The 20,774-nt window shown below is 37.3% G+C and overlaps 1 protein-coding gene across 7 annotated transcripts in view; it reads right to left on the reverse strand.

The window, feature by feature from the left end:
- Nucleotides 1-20,774, reverse strand: part of COBL (cordon-bleu WH2 repeat protein) — a 157,901-nt gene that overhangs the window by 76,695 nt on the left and 60,432 nt on the right. For 5 of the 7 annotated variants that reach the window (XM_074546285.1, XM_026791773.2, XM_014265157.3 and 2 more), the window contains one exon: nt 19,864-19,947. The exons of the other annotated variants lie outside the window; for them this stretch is intronic. In XM_074546285.1, coding sequence (XP_074402386.1) covers nt 19,864-19,947 — 84 coding nt within the window. The remainder of the gene's footprint in view (nt 1-19,863; nt 19,948-20,774) is intronic. 7 annotated transcript variants of the gene reach the window in all.

The raw sequence follows: 20,774 nt of genomic DNA on the forward strand, positions 1-20,774 counted from the left end.
CTTTCAAAACTGTCTCAACTTGCAAAATCACAGTCTTTGTTAAGCCACTAGTGTTGGAGCACTTTGCTACCAGTTCAAACAGCAATTAATTAATGTGAACTAGAAAGAAAAAGAAACAGTTTGGTTTGGGGTTGTTTTTTCCCCCCAAATTAAAGCAAACCCAATACAAAACTAGATATACCAGCATAGGTCAGCAGTCAGGTTAGACACTAGCTGAGCATAGGTTTGGAATGTGTACTGAAGCACAACCATGGATTAGAGCCCATTTCAATTCCATAAAGATATCAGAAGGAGGAAAGAAACAACTGCCGTACCAACCTATGGTGCCATCACGTGTCATCACCATTTCATGTTAAACTTGCCAGCTAGGGTTTTTCCCCTCTCATTAAACTTCTGAAACCCAAGGAACGTCCTGCTCTTTTCTAGTGTACCAGGTGTTTTCTTTGGGGTTCAGCAATTTAATGTTAAGATTTTTTTCTTACTAGTTCTTCTATTTGAAATTTAGCTATCAAAGACATTTTTGCAGGGCAAATAAGGACTACTAAAAACACAGAAGTTTGAAGACTAAGAGCACTCTGGTGAGGTATGCATGCCACTCGTTTTCAGAATACACCAAGCAGTCATCTTTCTACAAGACTCCTGAAGTCCCATACCTGCTGAACTCAACACAAGATATATTGAGAGCCTAAAGCTGAGGCCAGTCTCTGTTCCAAGGTCATCAACCCAGAATGCAATTGTAAACTATCTTTTTCAAACTACCTCCTTTTCAAGATAAACAGAAGTTCTGGTATCTTATGGATACTTGGAAAATTTTAAAGTCATATATAAATAAAGGTAAGTGTAATCTATTAAAAATATAACTGTAGTGCTGTGAGAATTCAGCTTTACAAAAGCAGATGTGTATAAAAATGGAAATCAGATTATGATTGTTTTTAAAGTATGTCCCTTATACATAACTTTCTTAACCCAAGCCCTGTTATTAGCATTTCCTTGTCTTTCTGATGACACTAAGTGGCATTTAAAGGTCAGCAAGGAAGAGGCTGCAGACTGCCTGTGAGAGTGATTTGACTTCCTGTTCCCTGTCCACACCGGTCAATAAAAATTTTTCAAAATGTCAAGTTCTTTTCTTGCAAGGGTGCTACAGACAAGCCTTTCTTCCGCAGCTCTTTGCCAAAACTCACATATTTGAGCTTCCAGTCTTGTTATGCAACTTCCTTCTCAGAAGTTTTTAAATCAGAAGTAATCAATTGAGCTGTTTTTACGCACCCAAAGTGCCAGTTGTATTAGCAAAAAGTAAGGGTTTTATTTTTTCCAAAAGAGACAAAAAATAAAAGTATCATAAAGGATATAGTTTTTTTGCAAGTATATTATGGGTAAATATGAAAGGTAAGATTTACAGAAGGCAAACAAATTCATCTATTCAGTGACAGCAAGAATATTTATGCCTGTTAGATATTTAAACTCCATTAATGCAAACCTTTATGGATTAGCTGAATGATACCACAACTGATTACAACTGGCCATATAAAGTGCCAGACAGACCTACTGCACAAAGTGATCTTAGAAGCTGCTTTCCATGACATGGCACTGATATTACACTAAATTTGCTCTAAAATTAACAATACAGAAACTGAATTAATCCAAGATCCTACTTCAAAACTAAAGCATTATACTACAGTCATGACATTGCTGGGAGACACAGTTTAAAAAACCCAACAAAACAAAACAAAAAAAATATGACTACTCAGGTTTTCCTTTCTAACCAGCCACACTGAATATAGTTTGTTTTTTTTGTACTCCCTGAAGCACTCCCTTGTGCTAACAGTCTGCAGTCAGAAGGAAAAAAAGTTAACCTTTTCCTGTTCCAAACTGAAAAAATAAAAAGCATTTTTATATTTTTATGCAATTTACTTTATGCTGCTTTATTATCTTGCTTCATTTTGCTATTGGTAGGAAATTATCTGGTCACACACCACAATAATAAAAGAGAAGCAACTATTTCATCCCACAACAGTTTTTTTACACAGGCTGCACTGTGTTGATTTTATATGCCTGGCAAGTAGGCTCTCAAGTTCTTACTGTGAAAGTTTTGAGTTATACTTTGAAGTCTGTACAACTAGTGCTACCTTACGGTTGTATGAGTCTATCAGAGCATCTAGATAGCAGTTCCAGATCTTGTGGTCAGGGCCCATTTGGTAGACACCAGAACTTACACAACCAGAACCAGAGATGTCTGAGAACATTCTGTCTCCTGTGCCCCTGCCAGCTCTCCCTCAGTGTGGCTGACCACATTCCTCTAGTTTTAATAGAGAGTTTTCAGATCAGAAATCCTAGCAGGGCCAGGTGCAAGGCAGCCACCTCCCATACAAAATCATCCATTTTGTGTCTCGGTGCTAAAGTGACCAATCTACCTATATGTCACTGTGGAGGCAGCTAGCCAGGTCCACAACATCTGCAATTATGCTGTTTTTCTTCTTGGCTTTACCATTATTATTTTCCTTGTACCATAACCATAACTTCCCTTCCTAGAAGCCTATCTGATTACTTCTTGTCTTCACCTAGGTTAGCTCATGTGATGGAAAGTGTCTCCACAACTAAGAGTACAACTTTCGTTTCCAGCTCCAACTGATTTATGTTCACTTTGACACTCTTGTGGTGTCCAACTTCTTATCCAGTAGAAAAGCTGAAGAAACAAACACCCAAGGAAAGGAACTAGAAAAATGGAAGCGTCCGGGAAAAAAGTTTTCCAAAACACAACAAGGGACTTAGATACACCGTGAATTTCTCAGTAGGGAACAAGTATGGGTATTAACTCTGGCCCCTTCCACTGCACTGAGGACAACAATGGTGCACAACCAGAGAGAGCTTCCAAGAACCTTCTTTAGTTTTTGTTATACTTCTTGTGCCTTGTATATATAAAAGAAGTGAAGCAATATTCAAAACTCAGTTTTCATTTGAAAATCACATGGATACTGAATGAACATGGCAAAACCCACAGGTAAGCTGATTTTTTTTTCAATGAGCTATCAAATACTATATTTTGAAGGTGAGGAATATAAACATTTTACTCAAATCATTAGGAGATCAGAAAACATGGATTAGGAATACATAAATTCCAGCTAAATGTAAACATGTCTGTAAACTCTTGCAAATATAAAGTAGCAGATGCAATATCACCCACTACTATCACCTCCCTCAGTATTCTGCCAGTTTGAGATCACAAATTTAATCTGAGTTGTCCAAAACTAAAGTATGTACCATGGCACATATAAAGCAGTGGAATACAAGTCTAGGAGTTCAACAATCTGTATTAAGCAAGCAACTCAGAGGCTGTCAAGTCAGTTATATTTTTTCAATATTTTATGACAGATCAGTGCTTTGAGAATTCCTCAACGCTTTGAGAATCAAAGCTTTTAAATCACTTCTGTGATTTAAAATTCAGTATATTTTCTCCAAATAAATTGTCCTGTTTCCTGTTTTACTTTTCAGATTTTCTCGTCAGAATACCCTTCATGCTTAATAAAACCTATGTCTATTACTGCTACCCAAATTCATTCATGTCAATCTGAAGAAGTCAATCAGTACCAAGAGAAATGGACATAATAATTTTTTTCTACTGCAGCAATAGATGAAAGAAAGGGAAGACAAGCTAACTAGATTTACATTTTGGCCTTTGTATCATCTCTTCTGTAAGTGACAGCGTGTTTCAAACAAATTCATTAAAAAAAAAAATAACATCCCAACAATTAGCAAAAAATAACCTTTCCTTGACAGAAGAGGGTAGCCACATCTCCACAATTCAGAAGGTGGGAGCAGGCAGAATGCTGCCTGGTACTAGTGGGAAGATCCAGCTGTATAAATGGATGTTTGGAAGGCACACACACATAAATCCTTTGTGTTCTCTCCTATTGGTCTAGACACTGAACTCATTGCTGTAACCACCAAGCTTGTATCCTGTGCACCTTGTGTATCACAGCTCAGGAACTTGTTAGAAAGAAGAGAAACACAATTTCTTTGTTTCAGAGCTGTTACCATTGACAAGTCACTCTCAACTCTATGTTGTGAATATACATTTGCTACAAATCTTTGTAATGTATAATTAATTTCTATTACTGTGTGTTCTGTGAAGGAGCAAAAATGTTTTTGCTAAAATCTGAAGATATTTAGACACAAATGAAAGAAACTTAGACTGCTAAACAACCATTTCTGAACAAATGCGATCAGCAAAGCAAGGAACGGTACATCCAAAACAGCAAACCTCAGCTGAACAACACACAAACTGACATGTTTTACACTTAATATTCCACTACTCTCCAGATTCTCAATTTACAAAAATGCAGCTAAAGATGATGAGACACCAAACCATTGAGAGATACTTCAACATTGGTACAAATCCAGCGACATCCATGAAACAGGCTCCAGCACATGTGTGTCCAGTCCCTTAAAATGTCATTCTATAGGGCCATACATGTTCAGAGAAAACACGAACATATATGCACAAGCTTCCAAAAACTGCCAACCTCCTTTATGCCTTTATGGTGCTCTGCAGCTGAGACCATCAAGCTGAGTGACAGCACACAAAGTATCTGGGTTCTTTTTTAACTTTCTAGATCCCAGATGTCTTTTAAAAAACCCTAAAACGCAAATACTTTTGCTTTTGTTTTGTGAATGTAAACCCTAGTGAGAAAAAGCCATCATTAACATGGCATGGAAAACATTTTGGGATCAAATGCTCCTTGGCAGTTTAAAGGAAATATTGCTACCCATCACTCAGGTAGGAGGTAGGGAGTGCAGGCAGCAGGCACAATCTGAAGTGAATTCCAAAATCAAGCTGAACTGCAGGTGACAGTCTGGGATGCCACCAGATGCATAGGGTAAGGTTTGTTTGCATTCCGTACAAGCGTAAGATGATTCATCTTGACTTTCAGAAGTGCATGGACAACTTTGTGTCTCATTTGATGGAATGTTCTCCTTTTTCTTTTCCCTCTTTCCTTTAATATAATTTTGGGAAAGTACCAGAATCAATTGACATCTAAAATGCACCCTCTTGGGGCTGATGTACATCTTTCTGGCTAGACTGGTAAAAACTTATTTTCCAGAAGTCCAACACTTTTTGTAACAATGCACTTTCAAAATATATCAGCCTATAAAAAATCACTGTATTTTGAAAATAGATTTTTCATAACTGCCAAAAATACCAGTATGTAAAGCCACTAGGGGAAGAAATAATAATTTCAAAAGAGTCCCAGAAAGGAATATTCAACAAAAGACAGACAGTCAGTAAATTCACCTACTCTTTTCTTTCTATAGCCTTTTTTTTTTTTTGATAGCTACGTGCTTGTAATGAGAGATGTGCAGGGAATTATAAAAGAATTGGTGAATCAGAAAAGGAAATAAGAAAAAATGTGGAAAACATTACAAGTTGCTTTTTGGCTATTTGTCCAAGTGGAATAAAAACAGACATGAAAGTAGTAGAAAAGAACATATGAAGTGAGGATGGGAACAAAAACATTAATTGTGGCAAAAAATGAAGTGAACGTGTTCATGAGATTTGACAAGAAACTAAGTCCTTGAAGAAATTCAGACATGAAAATCTGGAAAAGGAGAGGAACACTGCAAAAAGCAGAAGAGTGCAGTGAATGTGACAATAAAAGTACTGCCTTCCATCCTGGACAAGGAACAATGAACTAAGGATGCTATGTAGGACAGAAATCACGTTTTGTAAGAAAACTCCGTGACTGTCCACATACTGGCCCAGAAAGATGGTGATGTTCATGTTCACTTGTCACGAAGGCAATGAGAGAAAAGTCAAAGAAAACTCAGACCAGAACAGATTTAGCCCTGAAGGAGAAGGGGATTGATATAGAGAGATTTTGTGAATGTGTGCAAAATATTTCTGTAGTAGGGATTTGATACATAGTAAAACATGGAAATGAAGCAGAATGGAAGAAAATAATGAAAGAAACATTTTGAAACCTACTAACAAATGTCCAAAAGCCAATGAGAGACCCAAATAGAAAAACACATTTTAAAGAAACCTGAAGAAAGAATTACAGAGGAAAATCCACATGGACTCCAAAATTCAGTTCAATCCCAGTACAGAAAGAAGATAGGAAAATATTAAGCTGGAAGCAAAACAAGGAAGAACATTAGAAAAGAGGCTATTTACACTTTGCCTTGGAAGGGCATTAGAAGATAGAATGAGAGCACTCTTGGAAGACTGAGGATGGAAAAATCCACATTTTTGCAAGCTTGAAAAAGTTGGTTTCTCCTTTCACTTATACTTTTGCACTACATGAAAATAGATTAGCTCAATTCAATAGTGTTGAACAACCAAGCCAAAAATCAAAATCTATCTTTACTAATGGTCTGGCAACAGACTTTAGGAAACAGGGAATTCAAAAGGTCAAAGACTGACAACAGAAAAAAACCTCATTTTTCCATTGGTGTTAAGCATTCATCAATCATAAATAACAAAAAAGTGAATCAAAAGTCTTGAGCAAAATTAATTCATCATTGCAATATGAATTGATTTTCTCTAGAATTACTAATTCTTTTAAATCAATCAGCCAATGTTTTTAGTTCATGGAAGACAGGAGTTGCTACATATGCAATATATGTCCTCCTGAATTCAAAATATTTAAAAACTATTGCAAAATAAGTTCTTCTCTGCAAATTCTTTTAACATATAGAAACTATTAGACCACTAGACTTGATAATCTTCAAAATATTTTCATTGTAGATATGCCAATTTATGCTGGCAGAGAAGGTGGAAACTTTACATAAAACATAATATTTTAAAATATCTGCTTTAATGTCTGCATAGTCAATTTTTATGGTGACCAGAATTATGAATGGAATAGTTCCTGGCATGAGGTTTCTGGGTGTGGATTTCTTTGGTTTTGGAGAAATAATTTCTGTGTTTTCCTGAAAGTATGTTTATTCCATTTGAATCAGAAAGTCTTTTCTCCACATTTTAATGAAAGCGTTGTCAGAAGAAAGAAACATGAATGATCAATCCTCAAAACTTTCAGTGTCCCCTGAAATTCTGACACATATGACTGTTGGCCTCTGAAAAATCTCTACTTATTATAGCTGCGGATGAATGAAGAAAATCTACTGAGATTCAAAGGCAAATTTTCATCACAATCTGCAGAACTTCTCTGAAGTCAAAGCTCTGATCTATTCAAGCTCAGGGATCTGGCTTCCAGCTCCAGTCCTTATAATCCAACTCTGACACAAATACTTTACTAACTTACAATGCATTCCTGCAACAACTTTTCGCTTTGAAGCCTGTGGTGACTGTAGCTGGTTAGCTAGAGGGAGACAATCATCCAAATGTCAAAGCAAATTTTCAAAAAGGAAACTTTACACTTTGTAATGATAAAACACTGCCAAAGATATTACTGAAAAACAATATAACCTCTGAAGACTTTAAAACCTAAATTAGAAGAACAAATAAGCTTTTGAACTCTAAAATTAGTGCAAATCTTAAAACAAATCCTAATTACAGAGTCACTAAGAAGATTCTGGCAACAATGAATCAGAAGTCTGTAGCCAGGAACTTTATAGTTTCAATTAGCTCTTTCAGAAGTCTGGATGTGCAGGTGTGCATGTACATAACCTCTGTGCACACATACACGGATCTGCACGCAAACACAGGGATGTATGCACACAGCTTATCACTTTGGGTAGCTCTTCCTGATATCTGCACCCGTGTTTGTGCCTCAATGCACATATACCTTCTACACACTGAGTAAAATAAGCTGATCCTGAAGCCCAAAGGGCTGGCCTAAGCAAGCTCCCCAGCTCTCCGCATCTTTCATGCTTTTCAGGAGTTTCATGACAACTTCTGACTGCAAACTACAGCACTGGAGCAGACCAACCCTTTAACAAGATATGACAGCTTTCTGCAGAAGACAAAATCAGAAGACAAAACTTACATCACACTTACAGCTTGATGGTCAGGAACTGCTGCCAACAAACCACTTTGAATTATTACAGTTGAATATTTAGTCCCAGATCAGCATCAGTGGTCAGAAGTGAAGGAGTCAGGAGGACATCATGTTAGAGTGCAGGGGTGGGGAGAAGGTTTAAAGACAACACCCTTCTGGTGGACAATGGATAGATCACATCCAGGTGATCTATACACAGCCACCTTCTGTTTCATAACACTTACAGATTGATACCTGCAGAAATTAAGCTTGTCTCATCAAACGAGGTGATCGATTTGGATAGAAAAATGCATATGTTTCTATTTTGAAGAAGTCAAGTGAATTAATTTCAGGATTTGAATCTTCCAGGACATGAAATTCAAATCCAAGCTTCCTCTCCATCCTGAAGGATGCTCCAAAGACTATCGTCTTCAGAGAAAAATCAGTACCCCAATCATGCTGGCAAAAATCATGCAAATTCATTAATTTGGTTCAGAGGAACAGGCTAAGAATAAAGAAGACCCTCCCTTTGATTTTTCTTTAAAGTAATGCTTGAACACTATTTTAATACCATTGGTCTTTAAGTCTTTTCCTATTGTGAGCATTTTGTGCTATTCTTTCAACTCTAACATTGTCTAGACCTCTCTATCTTCTAAATAAAGGTGAAGTGGTATTATAGGATAATACCACAAAGGGAATGGAAGTACAGATGTGCTGGAGACCAGGCTACTTCACTCTTTGCTCACTTTGTGTATACATATATATAAATTCATAATTTTATCTTCTTTTGCAGTATACTGTAGCCTGCAAGGTTTCTCCAAGTCAAAAAAAAAAAAAAAAGTGCTATATCCTTAGGAAACCAAAGCTTGACTTTTCAATATTTATTATTCCCAAGAAAGTAATTTTCCTACTGTGTATGGCCTTGTTTTTTTTTTTTTGTGAATTTAGTGTGAAGTACTAAAAAATCACATCTTTCCAATCTATTTATTTTCACAGACTGGTGTACTCTAGTTCACTGGAGGGAACCCTCCACTACTCAGTTTTGGCAGAAACTTTTCGAACACAGTCCCAAATTTAACTGACACAGACGTTAAAAACCTATGGAAATAGATACAACATATACCGACACTTGGACCTCAGCTGGCACAACTACAGCCTAAATAGGGCAACCAGTGCTGGGAATTCACTTGTGGGTACGCACTGCTTCAGATAACAAAGAAAAACTTGCTTTTGCAACAAATTATTGGTTGGTGAAAGCCACTCCCTTCTTTTGCTACTGTTTGCAATTCATCTTCTACAAGACTTAACATGTTTACTTTGGGGTTTTCTCCTTCCCCAGTGAGAAAACACTCTATAAATTAAGCAACTTCAAGGGGTTTATCTGCACCACCTGTCCATCAAAAAGCAATGAAGGTCTTACATTTTAGAGATTACAGCGAAAGTGTCAGAAGACTTTTGTGAACCTGAAGTAGGACAAGAAGGAATGATTCTAAAATGGACTAGTGTAGATAATGACTAGCAACTCATAAAGGACATAGTCCAAAGCCAGTCAAAACCGGCAGGAATTTTTCTATTGGCTCTAGTGAGTTTTGCGTCGAGTCTCGAAAGGTCAATCTAACTATATGATGCCAAAAGAAAGTAATAATACTCTAAATTATGCTCCCACTGTCATTTCTCCAGAAAATCTTTTTCTTCAGTATACTTTCAAGCTCAATGAAAATCATAACAATGCCAGGTAAGAAAGCATAGCTCTGATTTTTTATACATAAATTTTGGCTCCAGACAGCCATACTTCAAACTCATCTGTTAAAGAAATGAAGAAAGTAAAGGATCTTCAAGAAAACACATATGAACTGGATCCCAACAAATAGCAAGGATTTTTTTTTAAAGCATGATCAAAACAGATTGAAAACCAAAATCCAGAGAACTCAATGCATGATCACACACCCTACACTGATATATAATTAGTTCTCTAAATAATTGGCAGGGGTTTAAAAAACCAAAACACATATTGAACAACATATGAACATGTCTAAAAAGCTAAAAGACCTCTACTTTCAGCCTTAGCATGATTCTTTCTTTGATGTAATTTTCAGCCACGGGAAATTAAAAGCAGAACAATACATTAAGTTCACAATCAAAATAAAAATCATTAAGAAGTCCCAAAGCATTGCCTTTTCATAGACATAGGATAAAGTGTTTTTTTTTCTTTCTAACTCAAAGAAGTTGCATAGGATATATTTTCCCAGTTCCCTTCCCCCCCCTCCTCCTTTTGGGTGAGGGGGGAAGAAGGTGTCAGAACTTTGGATAGGCAAGTTGCTTTTAATTAAGTACTAGTTAATAACTTTGTCTGACTTGTACAACTGCCAGTATTTTTAGTTGATATTGTCTTTCTGACCTGTAGCCCTGAAACTAGAACAAGGACCTTGTTTAACATTTGTTAAATGTAGACAGCACCACTATCCACTATTATCCCCCTCCCACTGCTGGTGCACTAATCTCCCATGCCAGCTGCTCAAATGTTTACATCTGAAGGGCTTTCTCTGCTTGTGCAGAAACAGCCTCTGCACAATATCTCTCATCTGTACATTTGCCAGAATCAAGCAAGAAAAGCCTCCCTGCTGGAATTCTTGATTAATAAATAGTCTTAAATGTTTCTTCTTCCCTCCCCACTTCTGTCAAATCCATTGCCATTAGGTTTTTACAAGGCAAACCTCCACAGTGCACTTTACTGGCCTGACTCTTGTCCTGTGCAAACAACTGTAAATCAGAACAAGCTCCATTTAGAGTCAGTGAAATCACACCATCTCTGTACTAAAACTGGGGGAGACTGAAGTCAAGATGATATCTGAGCATTTGCTGGGATGGAAAGAAGAAAATGTTGCCATCAGAGAAGGGGGGTGTGGGGAATTTCACACTAACAACATAAATCTACTGCCAATCTCTCCATCTCACTATGTCAGTGTACCTACACAATTTATAACCTACACACTGGTCACACCTGGCTCACAGCAGGTCACTGAGATTCTGAACCAGCAAAACACCTCAACAGGTGCTTGGGATGGCACTGAAAAAGTCAGTGGGGCCAATGCCTACAGCTAATTTCCTATTTAAGACTTCTGTAGGGCTACGTCTTGCTACCTGCCTTGATCTTCTTTCTCTTTTGCCCTTCCAGCTGACCACCTACAAAATCAGAAATATTTTCCTTAGTTTGCCCAAGTGTTTTTAAATCTGCTTGAAAGTGCAAATGACACTGAAAAAATTATTCAAGAAAGACGAACTGACTACTTCATAATGTTGAAAAGCCTTTAAAAAGATTGATCACTATTTGCCACACTCGCTCTGCTTCAGTTCTCATCCCAATATGTTTCTTAGAATTCAAATGAAGTATTATATTCTTGAAACATTTCAAGGGCTGAAAGTATTTGTAGTCCTTTCTGCTAAGCTCCAAGGGGAGGAACTGTATTGCAACTGCACATAAGACTTACAGAAGCTAATTCAACAGTTGCCTATTAAAAAAAGGAAGAAAAGAAGAAAAAATACAAAACAGGCTACAGGTGTTAGATGATCTCTTTTTGTAGTGATGAACAAGTGCGAAGCACATCAAGCACATTCAGTGCTTCACAGTCTTTGCTTCATACAGACAAATCTGAGTTAAAGGAAGACCTGTAAGAGCCACTAAGTCTTATGTAGGTCTGACTTTGCATGAGAGAACTAAGCCATAAAGTTGACTTAGGAAAACTTCCCCATCAAAGTCAAATGCATTGTGTCCTGTCAGCAAGTGTTTTGCAAATACTCCCTTACCTGCCATGAGATATTATTGAGACATATGGTTTCACACGCTACCAAGCAGCTCACTTTTGCCAACTAACAATAATGCACAGAACAAATATGTGTGGAAATCATGAGATCATCTAATTAAAAGAAATGTTATTGTATGCCACTACTTTTAATGAAATCGAGTCTTCACTGTCCACAGAAGAGGCTGGAAAGAAACCAAATCCTATTAGCGCTCATGCCTCAGAAATTGTTTGCAAAAGAAAAGAAATTATACCTTAACTGGTGCTGAAAATTTTTGCTGTATCTAAAATCTACATATGCTAATAGGATATTTTAGACTAATATAATGAATCTACGGTTACATGGGATTCAGATTATGCCGCTACAAAACAGGTTTTACTGCCTAAAAAATTTCCATTGTATATTAGAAATATGGAATCAATGAAATACTATTAGCTGTTTCTGATTTCATCTAGTAAAGGGCACTGGCATAAACACACACAAATCCTTTCACTACAGTAGTTACCACTGGAAAGCCTGACAAGAAATTCCAATTGTGAAAAGCCTGATCCTGGTATAAACTTTTGTTTAAAGGTGGTATTTTCCAGACCACTGCATGCTTGCCACTAAGCACAATATGCTGAATGTGTTATGACCAAATGTGAATTACAAGGCTATTACAGACTATTAAGGGGTTCTGGTAATATTAATAACCAAGAAAGAAAAGCCTGAGTGGTTGACATGTCACTAGAAAAATCTCAAGTGGAATTTTGAGTTTGTCTCTGGGTATTATTTAATGTGCTTTTATTAATGCAAATTAAAAGCCATTGGTCTTATTAGCTGCTGCTTTATTCTACCTTTTTTTTTTTCAGTGAGTTGACTTCAGAACTTTTCAGTGAAATCAGTAACAAAAGATGAATCAGACATAAAAGGATTTGGGTGGTTAAGGGTGTGTCACCAGGTCTTAATTAAACATCCCAGGGAGATATCTGAGCCAACTTATGCCAGACTGGCTGGGTACATCACCGTGCAGAGAATGATGCCATACAGCCCAGGTCTGGAATTGCCACACACAAGCCTAACTTAGCATGCTCCTGTTAGATTATGCCTCCCTAAATCACAATGGTTTGTGCTTTCCCATCAATAAGCCTGACACATATCCCTCTGATGTGCTCGCTTCCATTTTGGTGCCTGAAATCTGCTTCTGGGCATGCTGAGCATAGAAACTGTGGAGAAACCATGCTTCTAACCTCCTGCCTAAATTCCAACAGGATCCATAAAATGTACAAATCTCCTTCTTTGTCAGCCAAGGGGCCTGATCTAATAGATATGTTTAAAGCACAACTAAGCAACTGGGCTTCACAAAAATGAAACTGCCTGAAAAGGCAGCGATGGTATTTACCTCTTGTCCTGTCCAAACCCCTGCCACAAGTTTGATGATTCAGTAAGAGTATGGTAAATCCAGGTTCAAAACCATTGCTTAGGTGAGAAATTACAAACTTTCCCCTCTTGTGAGGAGAGCAAAACTACTCTCTGTTCAAGGACATGAACATGAGTTTAGCTAAAAAGAGATTGAGATTAGGGCATTCTTCTGGGCAGGAAGCCATTTGGCTCCTCCAGTTCTAGCTTTAGTGACTACTTACTTGCTGGATGTAACATCTGCTAAGCATAAAACACAGAAAACCATCTCTAGTGCTGGCACTGGAAGCCAGAGCTGCCACTGCACTTAAGTTGGTTCATTACTGGTCTGAATAGTTAAGCTTGCTCTTGCTCTCTGAGTCACTGAATATTTGGGTATTTTTACAAAAGGATGCTTCCCACATCAAGAATACCTCATAGCTTTGTTCCAAGCAGTCTTCAGCTCAGTAAGTAGTTTGGTTTTCTTTTCTGCAAAGGAGGAAATAATTCCCTGGTGCTGATATCTTTAAAGGCAAAAAAGAGAACTTAGGCCACTCAGGATTTTGGAAAACAGTGGTAGGTGGTAATGCCCTAGAGTAAAAGCTTTAAATACCTGAATCTAACAGCTGATTTGAGATTTGAATCTTGAGCAGAGGCAGGTAACAGACACAGATGGGCAGAGTTTAACAAGCAACTCCTGCTGTGAAGATTTTAGTGGATTCAAAACTTGAGAAATCTGACTCTCAGCTGCTGAGATTCAGAGGCCAGACACCCACACTGTCAGGTATTTAAAACAGGCACTGCCAGGCATAGTTGTTGCCAATTCCTTTTGTAGATATAACACTACTCCAGTCCTTTTGATTTGACTTAATCCATTTCTCTGTGTTCGTATCAGAATGTTTCTTGACAATATTTCCTTCAAAATCTCCAGCTAAAACCACTGCAGGACCTGAAGATTATGACCTATCTTTTTAAAAGCAGCAACATGAACATCAAGAGCTGTGATGATTTAACTCTGAACCACGCATTTTGAAATAAACACACAGGTTCTGGTAACCACTGACTACCTGATAATATTTTATTTAAAAAATAAAACACCTTCATGGTTACAAAAAGAAGCTTAAATCCAACTTCTACAAACTTAACACTCAGAAGTCAAATGGAGGGAAGTCCACCCTTAATGATTTCTTTTCAAATCTCATTATCTTAAGCCACTTTTGTGTGGTGAGGACAAGAGCTGACAAGTGATTTTTGAGCGCATGAAGTTAGCAAGTACCAGCTGAGCAGCACAGACAGAACAGGGGTCAGCTGACATGTCTCTTCACCAGATACTGTTTTTAATAGCTTGTAACTTCACCATGCTTTAACCAAGGATGCTGAGACTTTCCATTCCAGGTGTCTGCCTCGGGCTAATTTTTTTTTTTAATTTTTTTAGCCCGAGTAGTTTGGCTGGTTCTGAGATGACTTTTTTTACACTAACTCCAAGGACCTTTTCTTTGAAGAGGTCTAGTAACACCACATTGTGGAGGAAAAACCTGAAGTCTGGTGGTGGCAGGCAGCCACTGTTTCAAGGTCTTGCCTTCTGCTATCACATACTGTAAGAAAAACCTGAAGATACTATAATATGCAAAACCATCTATGATCCACAGGAGTGGAGACAGTTAATATCCTGTAAGTGCACACCACAAAAGTAGGTGGGTACGTCTGCATCTCTCCAGCAGCCACAGCCTGACTGAAAGGCACCTTATGGTCTGCCTAATCTATAACTCTGCTCTGAGACAGAATAAAGTAGACATGTAACTCATCCTCTAGCCATTTTTGGACGTTTTGAAGATTAGGGGATGATGAGGATTTCAAGTAATTTTAATCACATGCTCCCCAGTGAAATTTCCATGCAAATTTTTCTCCCTCTTGTATTCAAGTTTAATTTCTATTACTATATATAACGCATATTGCCTCCTGTCCGTCAGTAGATAAGGAGAACTCAAGTTGGTCATTGGCATCCTTACTATTGAAATTCTCTCAATGCCAGCTTAAGCCTTGGGCAAACCATTTTTCTTACCAAGGCAAGTTAACAGTAATGAGTTTTTCTTTTTTTTCCCCACAGTGTATCACAGGTTATCAAAATAAAACTAACTCTACTGTGATGGTGAACCTTAGGCTGAGATATACGGTATTTATTAGATCTCTTTTACTTCTAGACATGTCAACAGCTGCACAAATGAAAATATTTATAACTGTATCTTCCCTAGTGTCATCCTCTGGCATCTACCTACCAGCTTACAGGCACCCTTTAACAAAAGGCTGGGGCTAACAGCCCTGACTGGTGCAGCATTTAGACAACTTTCCATACTCAGTTTGTTGAGTTTCATATTTTGCGAACAAAATTACACTAGCAAACATTGCCTCAAGGGTAGATCACAACCTACATCTTGGACAGAGCATAGACAGCTTTAACTCTACAAAATGCAACATAAGTATCCCAGGATTTGTCCCTGCTAACAAGAAATAAACACACTCTAAATGTTGTCAGGAGACCAAGAAGGGAGAACATGAAACTAGGAATTTAAAGCAAAGGTGATTGCCAAACACAAGGAAATATTACAAGTGGATGGCTGTTAACTTCCACCTAGATGACATGGCCAGAATTCTCATTCCTATTGCCCTGAACAGTACCTGCCTGTGTGACATGAAATCCCTGACAGGAAAAGATATTACCTGATCACCTGGGAGCTGACATGGTTCAAGAGAAATAACATTCACCTAACTGTATCTTATACTCTTTTCACCCATTCTGAACTGGCAAAGTGTACCATGAATGGTGTAACTCCTGCCATCAAAGAGGGCACAGAAGTTACAGCTAGAGTACAAGGCTCTGAAAAGGTAAATCATAAATATTTTTAAAGCCCTTATATGGAAAAGAGTTGCTGCTACCACTTAATGAAGTGATTGGCAGGATTACTAATGCAGCAAAATTCTTGATAATTTTCTTCTGGAGAACAGAACAGAACTTTCTGGAGAACAATCCTGCAATTATTCAGGTACATTTGTTTTATGAAATAAAAAACAAACCAAAAATCCCGTACACATATCTTCAAAATATCCGATACCTGTTTGATATTTTAAATTACTTATTTATTTTCCTCTTGTAGTTTTGCATATGAACATATATAATCATAGCATGACAGACTCATCAAGCAGAGAACTACTGGACTATTTGCTTCATTTAATTAATTGATTCTATAATGGGTAAAACTTACATTCTGAAATACACTGAAAACTAGTTATTTTTGAAATGGTGCTGATGAAGTGCTCATGAAGATCCTCCAACATTGCACTACTGCAGCCCTGTTTGAACTAGAGAAACCCCATGTGATAAGACTTTGTGCTGAAGTTTCAAAACCTCAGATAAGTGTTCCTGGCTGTACTTCTAAACATTTGTTCCCAAGCTGATATATTACATAAACAAAGTCCACATCAGAGCTACACATCGTTCAGCACTTGGGACGTGTTTTTTCACTCTTGATTTATGAAAACACGAAGGCCCCAAAAATAAAACCGGCTAATTTTAGTACCGTGTTCCAATACCGGGCTTTATCTTGATCAACTGTTTATATGAGGACAGTGACACCAAGCGGCAGAGAGAACTCAAGTTCCTTTTTTTTCCCGCTGTTCTGAACTCAAGCTCTGACAGTCTGCCTTCGGCACAGGAAAAACTGCATACACTTAACTGTGCTGCAACTTCCAGCTGCTTTACCTGTATATTGTGTATTTCAATGGCATTTGTTTTGTGAAAAGTTAGCCTGAATAGAAAACTGATCTGCTTAGCACAAAACTGATTTGTTTTTCTTCTCAGATTAAGGGAAAGGATTTCTGCTTCATTTACAATACATGGTTGGATTTTGTGTCCTGCAGTGGTGTGTGGTGTAATGAACTGCTGCACTTTGAGAATTTTCATGGACAAAATTTTGTACATTTCTTTACTCTCTCTCTGTGATAGCAAATTCTTTTCACCTTTACTTTTGCTGATACTGTGAAAAAGTGTCCCTTCACCTCAAGCATAAATGTTGACTTTGCCATCGTGACTTTGAAAATTTGCTTCTTCATCACTGGAAGTATTTTTAGAGTCATTAATAATTCAAATAATAATTAGATAAATATGCCACTGAGAATGGTTTGGTGATTAAAAAAGGAATATAACTTGTGCTTGAATAAACACCTAAGCATCTATTATTTCTTATACTTTTTTATTCCATTTCTTCATATTGCCCAGTTTAAACAAAGAAGCAAACCAACTCCAAATTAATCAACTCCAGAATAGAATCATTAAATTTTCTTTTCTACAATTCTGTATGGTAGGTACCCCCACCACATAATAGTGAGAAAAGGATTTAAACTGGGCATATGAAAGTTCATGCCTTTACCTTGGTAGTACTTCACAGATTAACTATTTCTCTGTAGGCAAGAAAAATTTTCTTGACCCAGTCAATGTAATTCCTGGTACTGTACCAAAAGCAATGGCAAGATATTTTTCTTTCAGAAATAAAACTGAAACTACCTTTGGTTCCCACACAGCAAAACCAAAATACTTTCAAGATGACCCAAAGCAGTACTAGAGAGCAGACCCAAGGTACTCACAAAAGAGGAATCCTCTGCTGGATGACATTTTGCCCACAATCCTATCTCAGCAATGAAACTTCTATATAATGATCTCTAAATACATATTTCACATATATGTCCATGTAAGATACCACTCAGTTGGAACTGGGATACTTAGTTCCACTGAGGTAAATGAGGTATCTTTTGAACAAGCAGAATTACAAATTACTCAGAATGATTGAGGGAATCAAATCTAGTCCATAAGGAACTGCTAAGCTAAACTTTTAAAATGATGAAGTGTTTTTTCTAGTATTTCCATTTGAATTTATCTTAATAAAATTATCTGTGGCAACTATCTGTATCAAGTTTGCAACATTTTTAAATTTTTCTCCTAAGGAATCACAATTGTTGAACTTTTTCTTGAAGCGCATCTAGCCACTTGAAAAGATGGAATTTCTGGGCTGCTGAGTGATTCTGTTAGACTTATTTAAAACACCTTCTACAAGCTTGAACAGAATGCCAAATTCAATGCAACAAGGTCAACATTTTTCTTCATGTGCTCATGTATTAGCAGGATTGGTGCTCATACAAACACAGGTGTCAAACCAGAAGTGAAAGACAAACACTGAACAAGGGCTACATTGTTCTTCAAGATTAATTCCTCTCATGAAGAAAGTGGGAAAAATTTAAATCCCTGACATGCTCATTTAACTGAATGAAAAGAAAACCTTTTTGCCTCTTCAAGAGCCCTTTCCTCCCTATAAACTGGCACATTTAGAAGGCATTTACATGTTCAAAATGGTTTTGAAATCTTTTTTCATCAATGTAAGAGGAAAAAAAAAATTACAATTTTCCCTATAAAATTTCCAAGAAAAATAAGGTGACGTCTCTCTTCTGGGGAAAGCACCACACACCTTTACCATCATATTCTTACTTGTAATTCCTAGTCTTTCTCCTCACTCTTTTCAAGTACTTGGGTATCAAGGTACTGAGATTAATTTATAATGGCAGTGAATACAAACCACAAAATTATTTTATTTTGGCAGTGTTTGTGATGCTTTTTCTATGCTTTTACTTAGTCTATTTCAATTACTCATGATCACCCTCTTCTAGGACTTTCCTTCAGTAACAAAGGCCTATTAATCTATTCATCTTTATAGAGTTGCCCAAATTTTTAGTATTACAAGTAGGTTTTTCATTTCAGTAATTTTTTCTTATGAAGTCTTCACAGATTTGCAGTTTGGTGTTTTTACACTCATAGCAAATCAATTTTCTATCTATTTCTCCTTTTGTACTCCTCTCATATTATTCTTGATCTGGGATTTGTTTTCTTACTCCTTCATTTTTTTCCACAATTCCATGTCATCCCCTGTGGCTACTGAGTTTTATATTTTGCAGATCTACACTCCTTTTGCAAAGATCTATTTATGAAAAGGGGATTCAGAGCTGAACCTCACATTTCAAACTTCTATCACATCAGCAGTCTTCTCTAGGTTTTGAAAATATGATAACAAAAAGTCAAGTAATTTTAAAAAGTAATAAAAAGATGTGCCATTTACACTTCCTAATCTGATACCTTCCTATTTAGATCCTCATAAATCAGTATGCTGTCAGTCACTTAATATTTCTAAATGTGGTTCACAGGGTTTTAGTACCCCAAACCCTATTGAGATACTTAATAAAAATCCTGTTTTTTTCCAGTGTTTTCTCTTCACCCCCAAGCTCCTTATGAAACAAATAGAATGTTGCCATGCTGCAGAAGTCAGATACAGGGATGAAAAGGAAAGGTGGGGTTTTATAAGAAAAGTCTGTTTTAAATAGCGTTGGCAAGGCAAAAATTCTCTTGCATCACACAGGACGGTCGCTGATGTCACAACACCCATGTTCTTGTTTCTCACAACTGCTTGGAATTTAACACTGAATGAAACTTTATTCATAGTGAAGCTAGCAAGTTTTATTTGAAGACAATGCATTACAGTTTAACCTCATTAAGATATGCAAACTCTGCACTCATGTAACGAAGCCTGCTAAAGCTTAAGCTATTTCTACTTCTACTTGGCTAAGCATCAGGAAGGGCAGTGGTTTCTGGTTAATTCAAACTGCAGGAGCTAATAAGAATGCAATAGCATCTACAAGCTGTGTTAGTACTTACATCCAAGCTTCCTTCACTTGTAGATGCAGAACTAAAAACATCCTCCTCACCACAATCTCTGTTCATCCTCAAGTATTCTTCTGTCTGCAACACAAACAAGTGTCCTACACAGCAGCAGCAAAGGAAACAAAACTGCCAAAACATGCCAGAGCAAAATACCAAACCCCATCAAGACAACCAAGACAAACTGCCTCAGTAGTGCTGGACCTGATTGCTGAGAAACTCTGAAGTAGTCTGCAGAGTTCCCTGATGTAGGCAAGGAGCTAAGAAAGCCATCAGGAAAAATATTTAAGACTACAAAGACAAAATCCTTAGGCATCTATAAAAAAAGGGAGTAACTAATTCCTGTAATATCAGGGACCAGACTGCTAGTCTCTGCTCTACCCACAGACACAATGGAACAAGCAGGGAGCTCCTTCCTTGCCATTTCCCTATGAAGGAATTGTTTCTGTGTGCTAGCATGCACCTTACTGAAGCCTAGATCCCATGACTGTCTGCATAGCACCTCTGCTCTACTGATTGTTTAGCAATGCCAATTTTATCTGGATTTAGCCTCAGGCAAATGGCTACATTTAACATAGAAAAGAAAAGGAGTTCATGCCACCTATATGCTTTTTATGCCAGCTGCAGGAGAACAGAGGGTAACTGATCCAGCATAAAATTAGAATGGAAGAGAACAAGATGATACCTGATCTGGCATTAAGCCTGCCAGTACAAAGTTAACCAAAGAAATACTTTTAACAAATTTGTACCAGCCATGAGAGTAGGACTTTCCTTTCATTCTATGTCACAGTTTCTTCAATATAATGGAAAGGTTTTTTTAGAAAAGTTAGGTCTGGTGTATTGTCATACCACAATTACTGCTCTCAGTGAGCCAGTTGAGAAAGAAAGCATGTGCATGGGCATGGAAA

Source organism: Zonotrichia albicollis, chromosome 1 (genome assembly GCF_047830755.1).
Source record: "Zonotrichia albicollis isolate bZonAlb1 chromosome 1, bZonAlb1.hap1, whole genome shotgun sequence".
In the NCBI taxonomy this organism is placed as follows: Eukaryota; Metazoa; Chordata; class Aves; order Passeriformes; family Passerellidae; genus Zonotrichia; species Zonotrichia albicollis.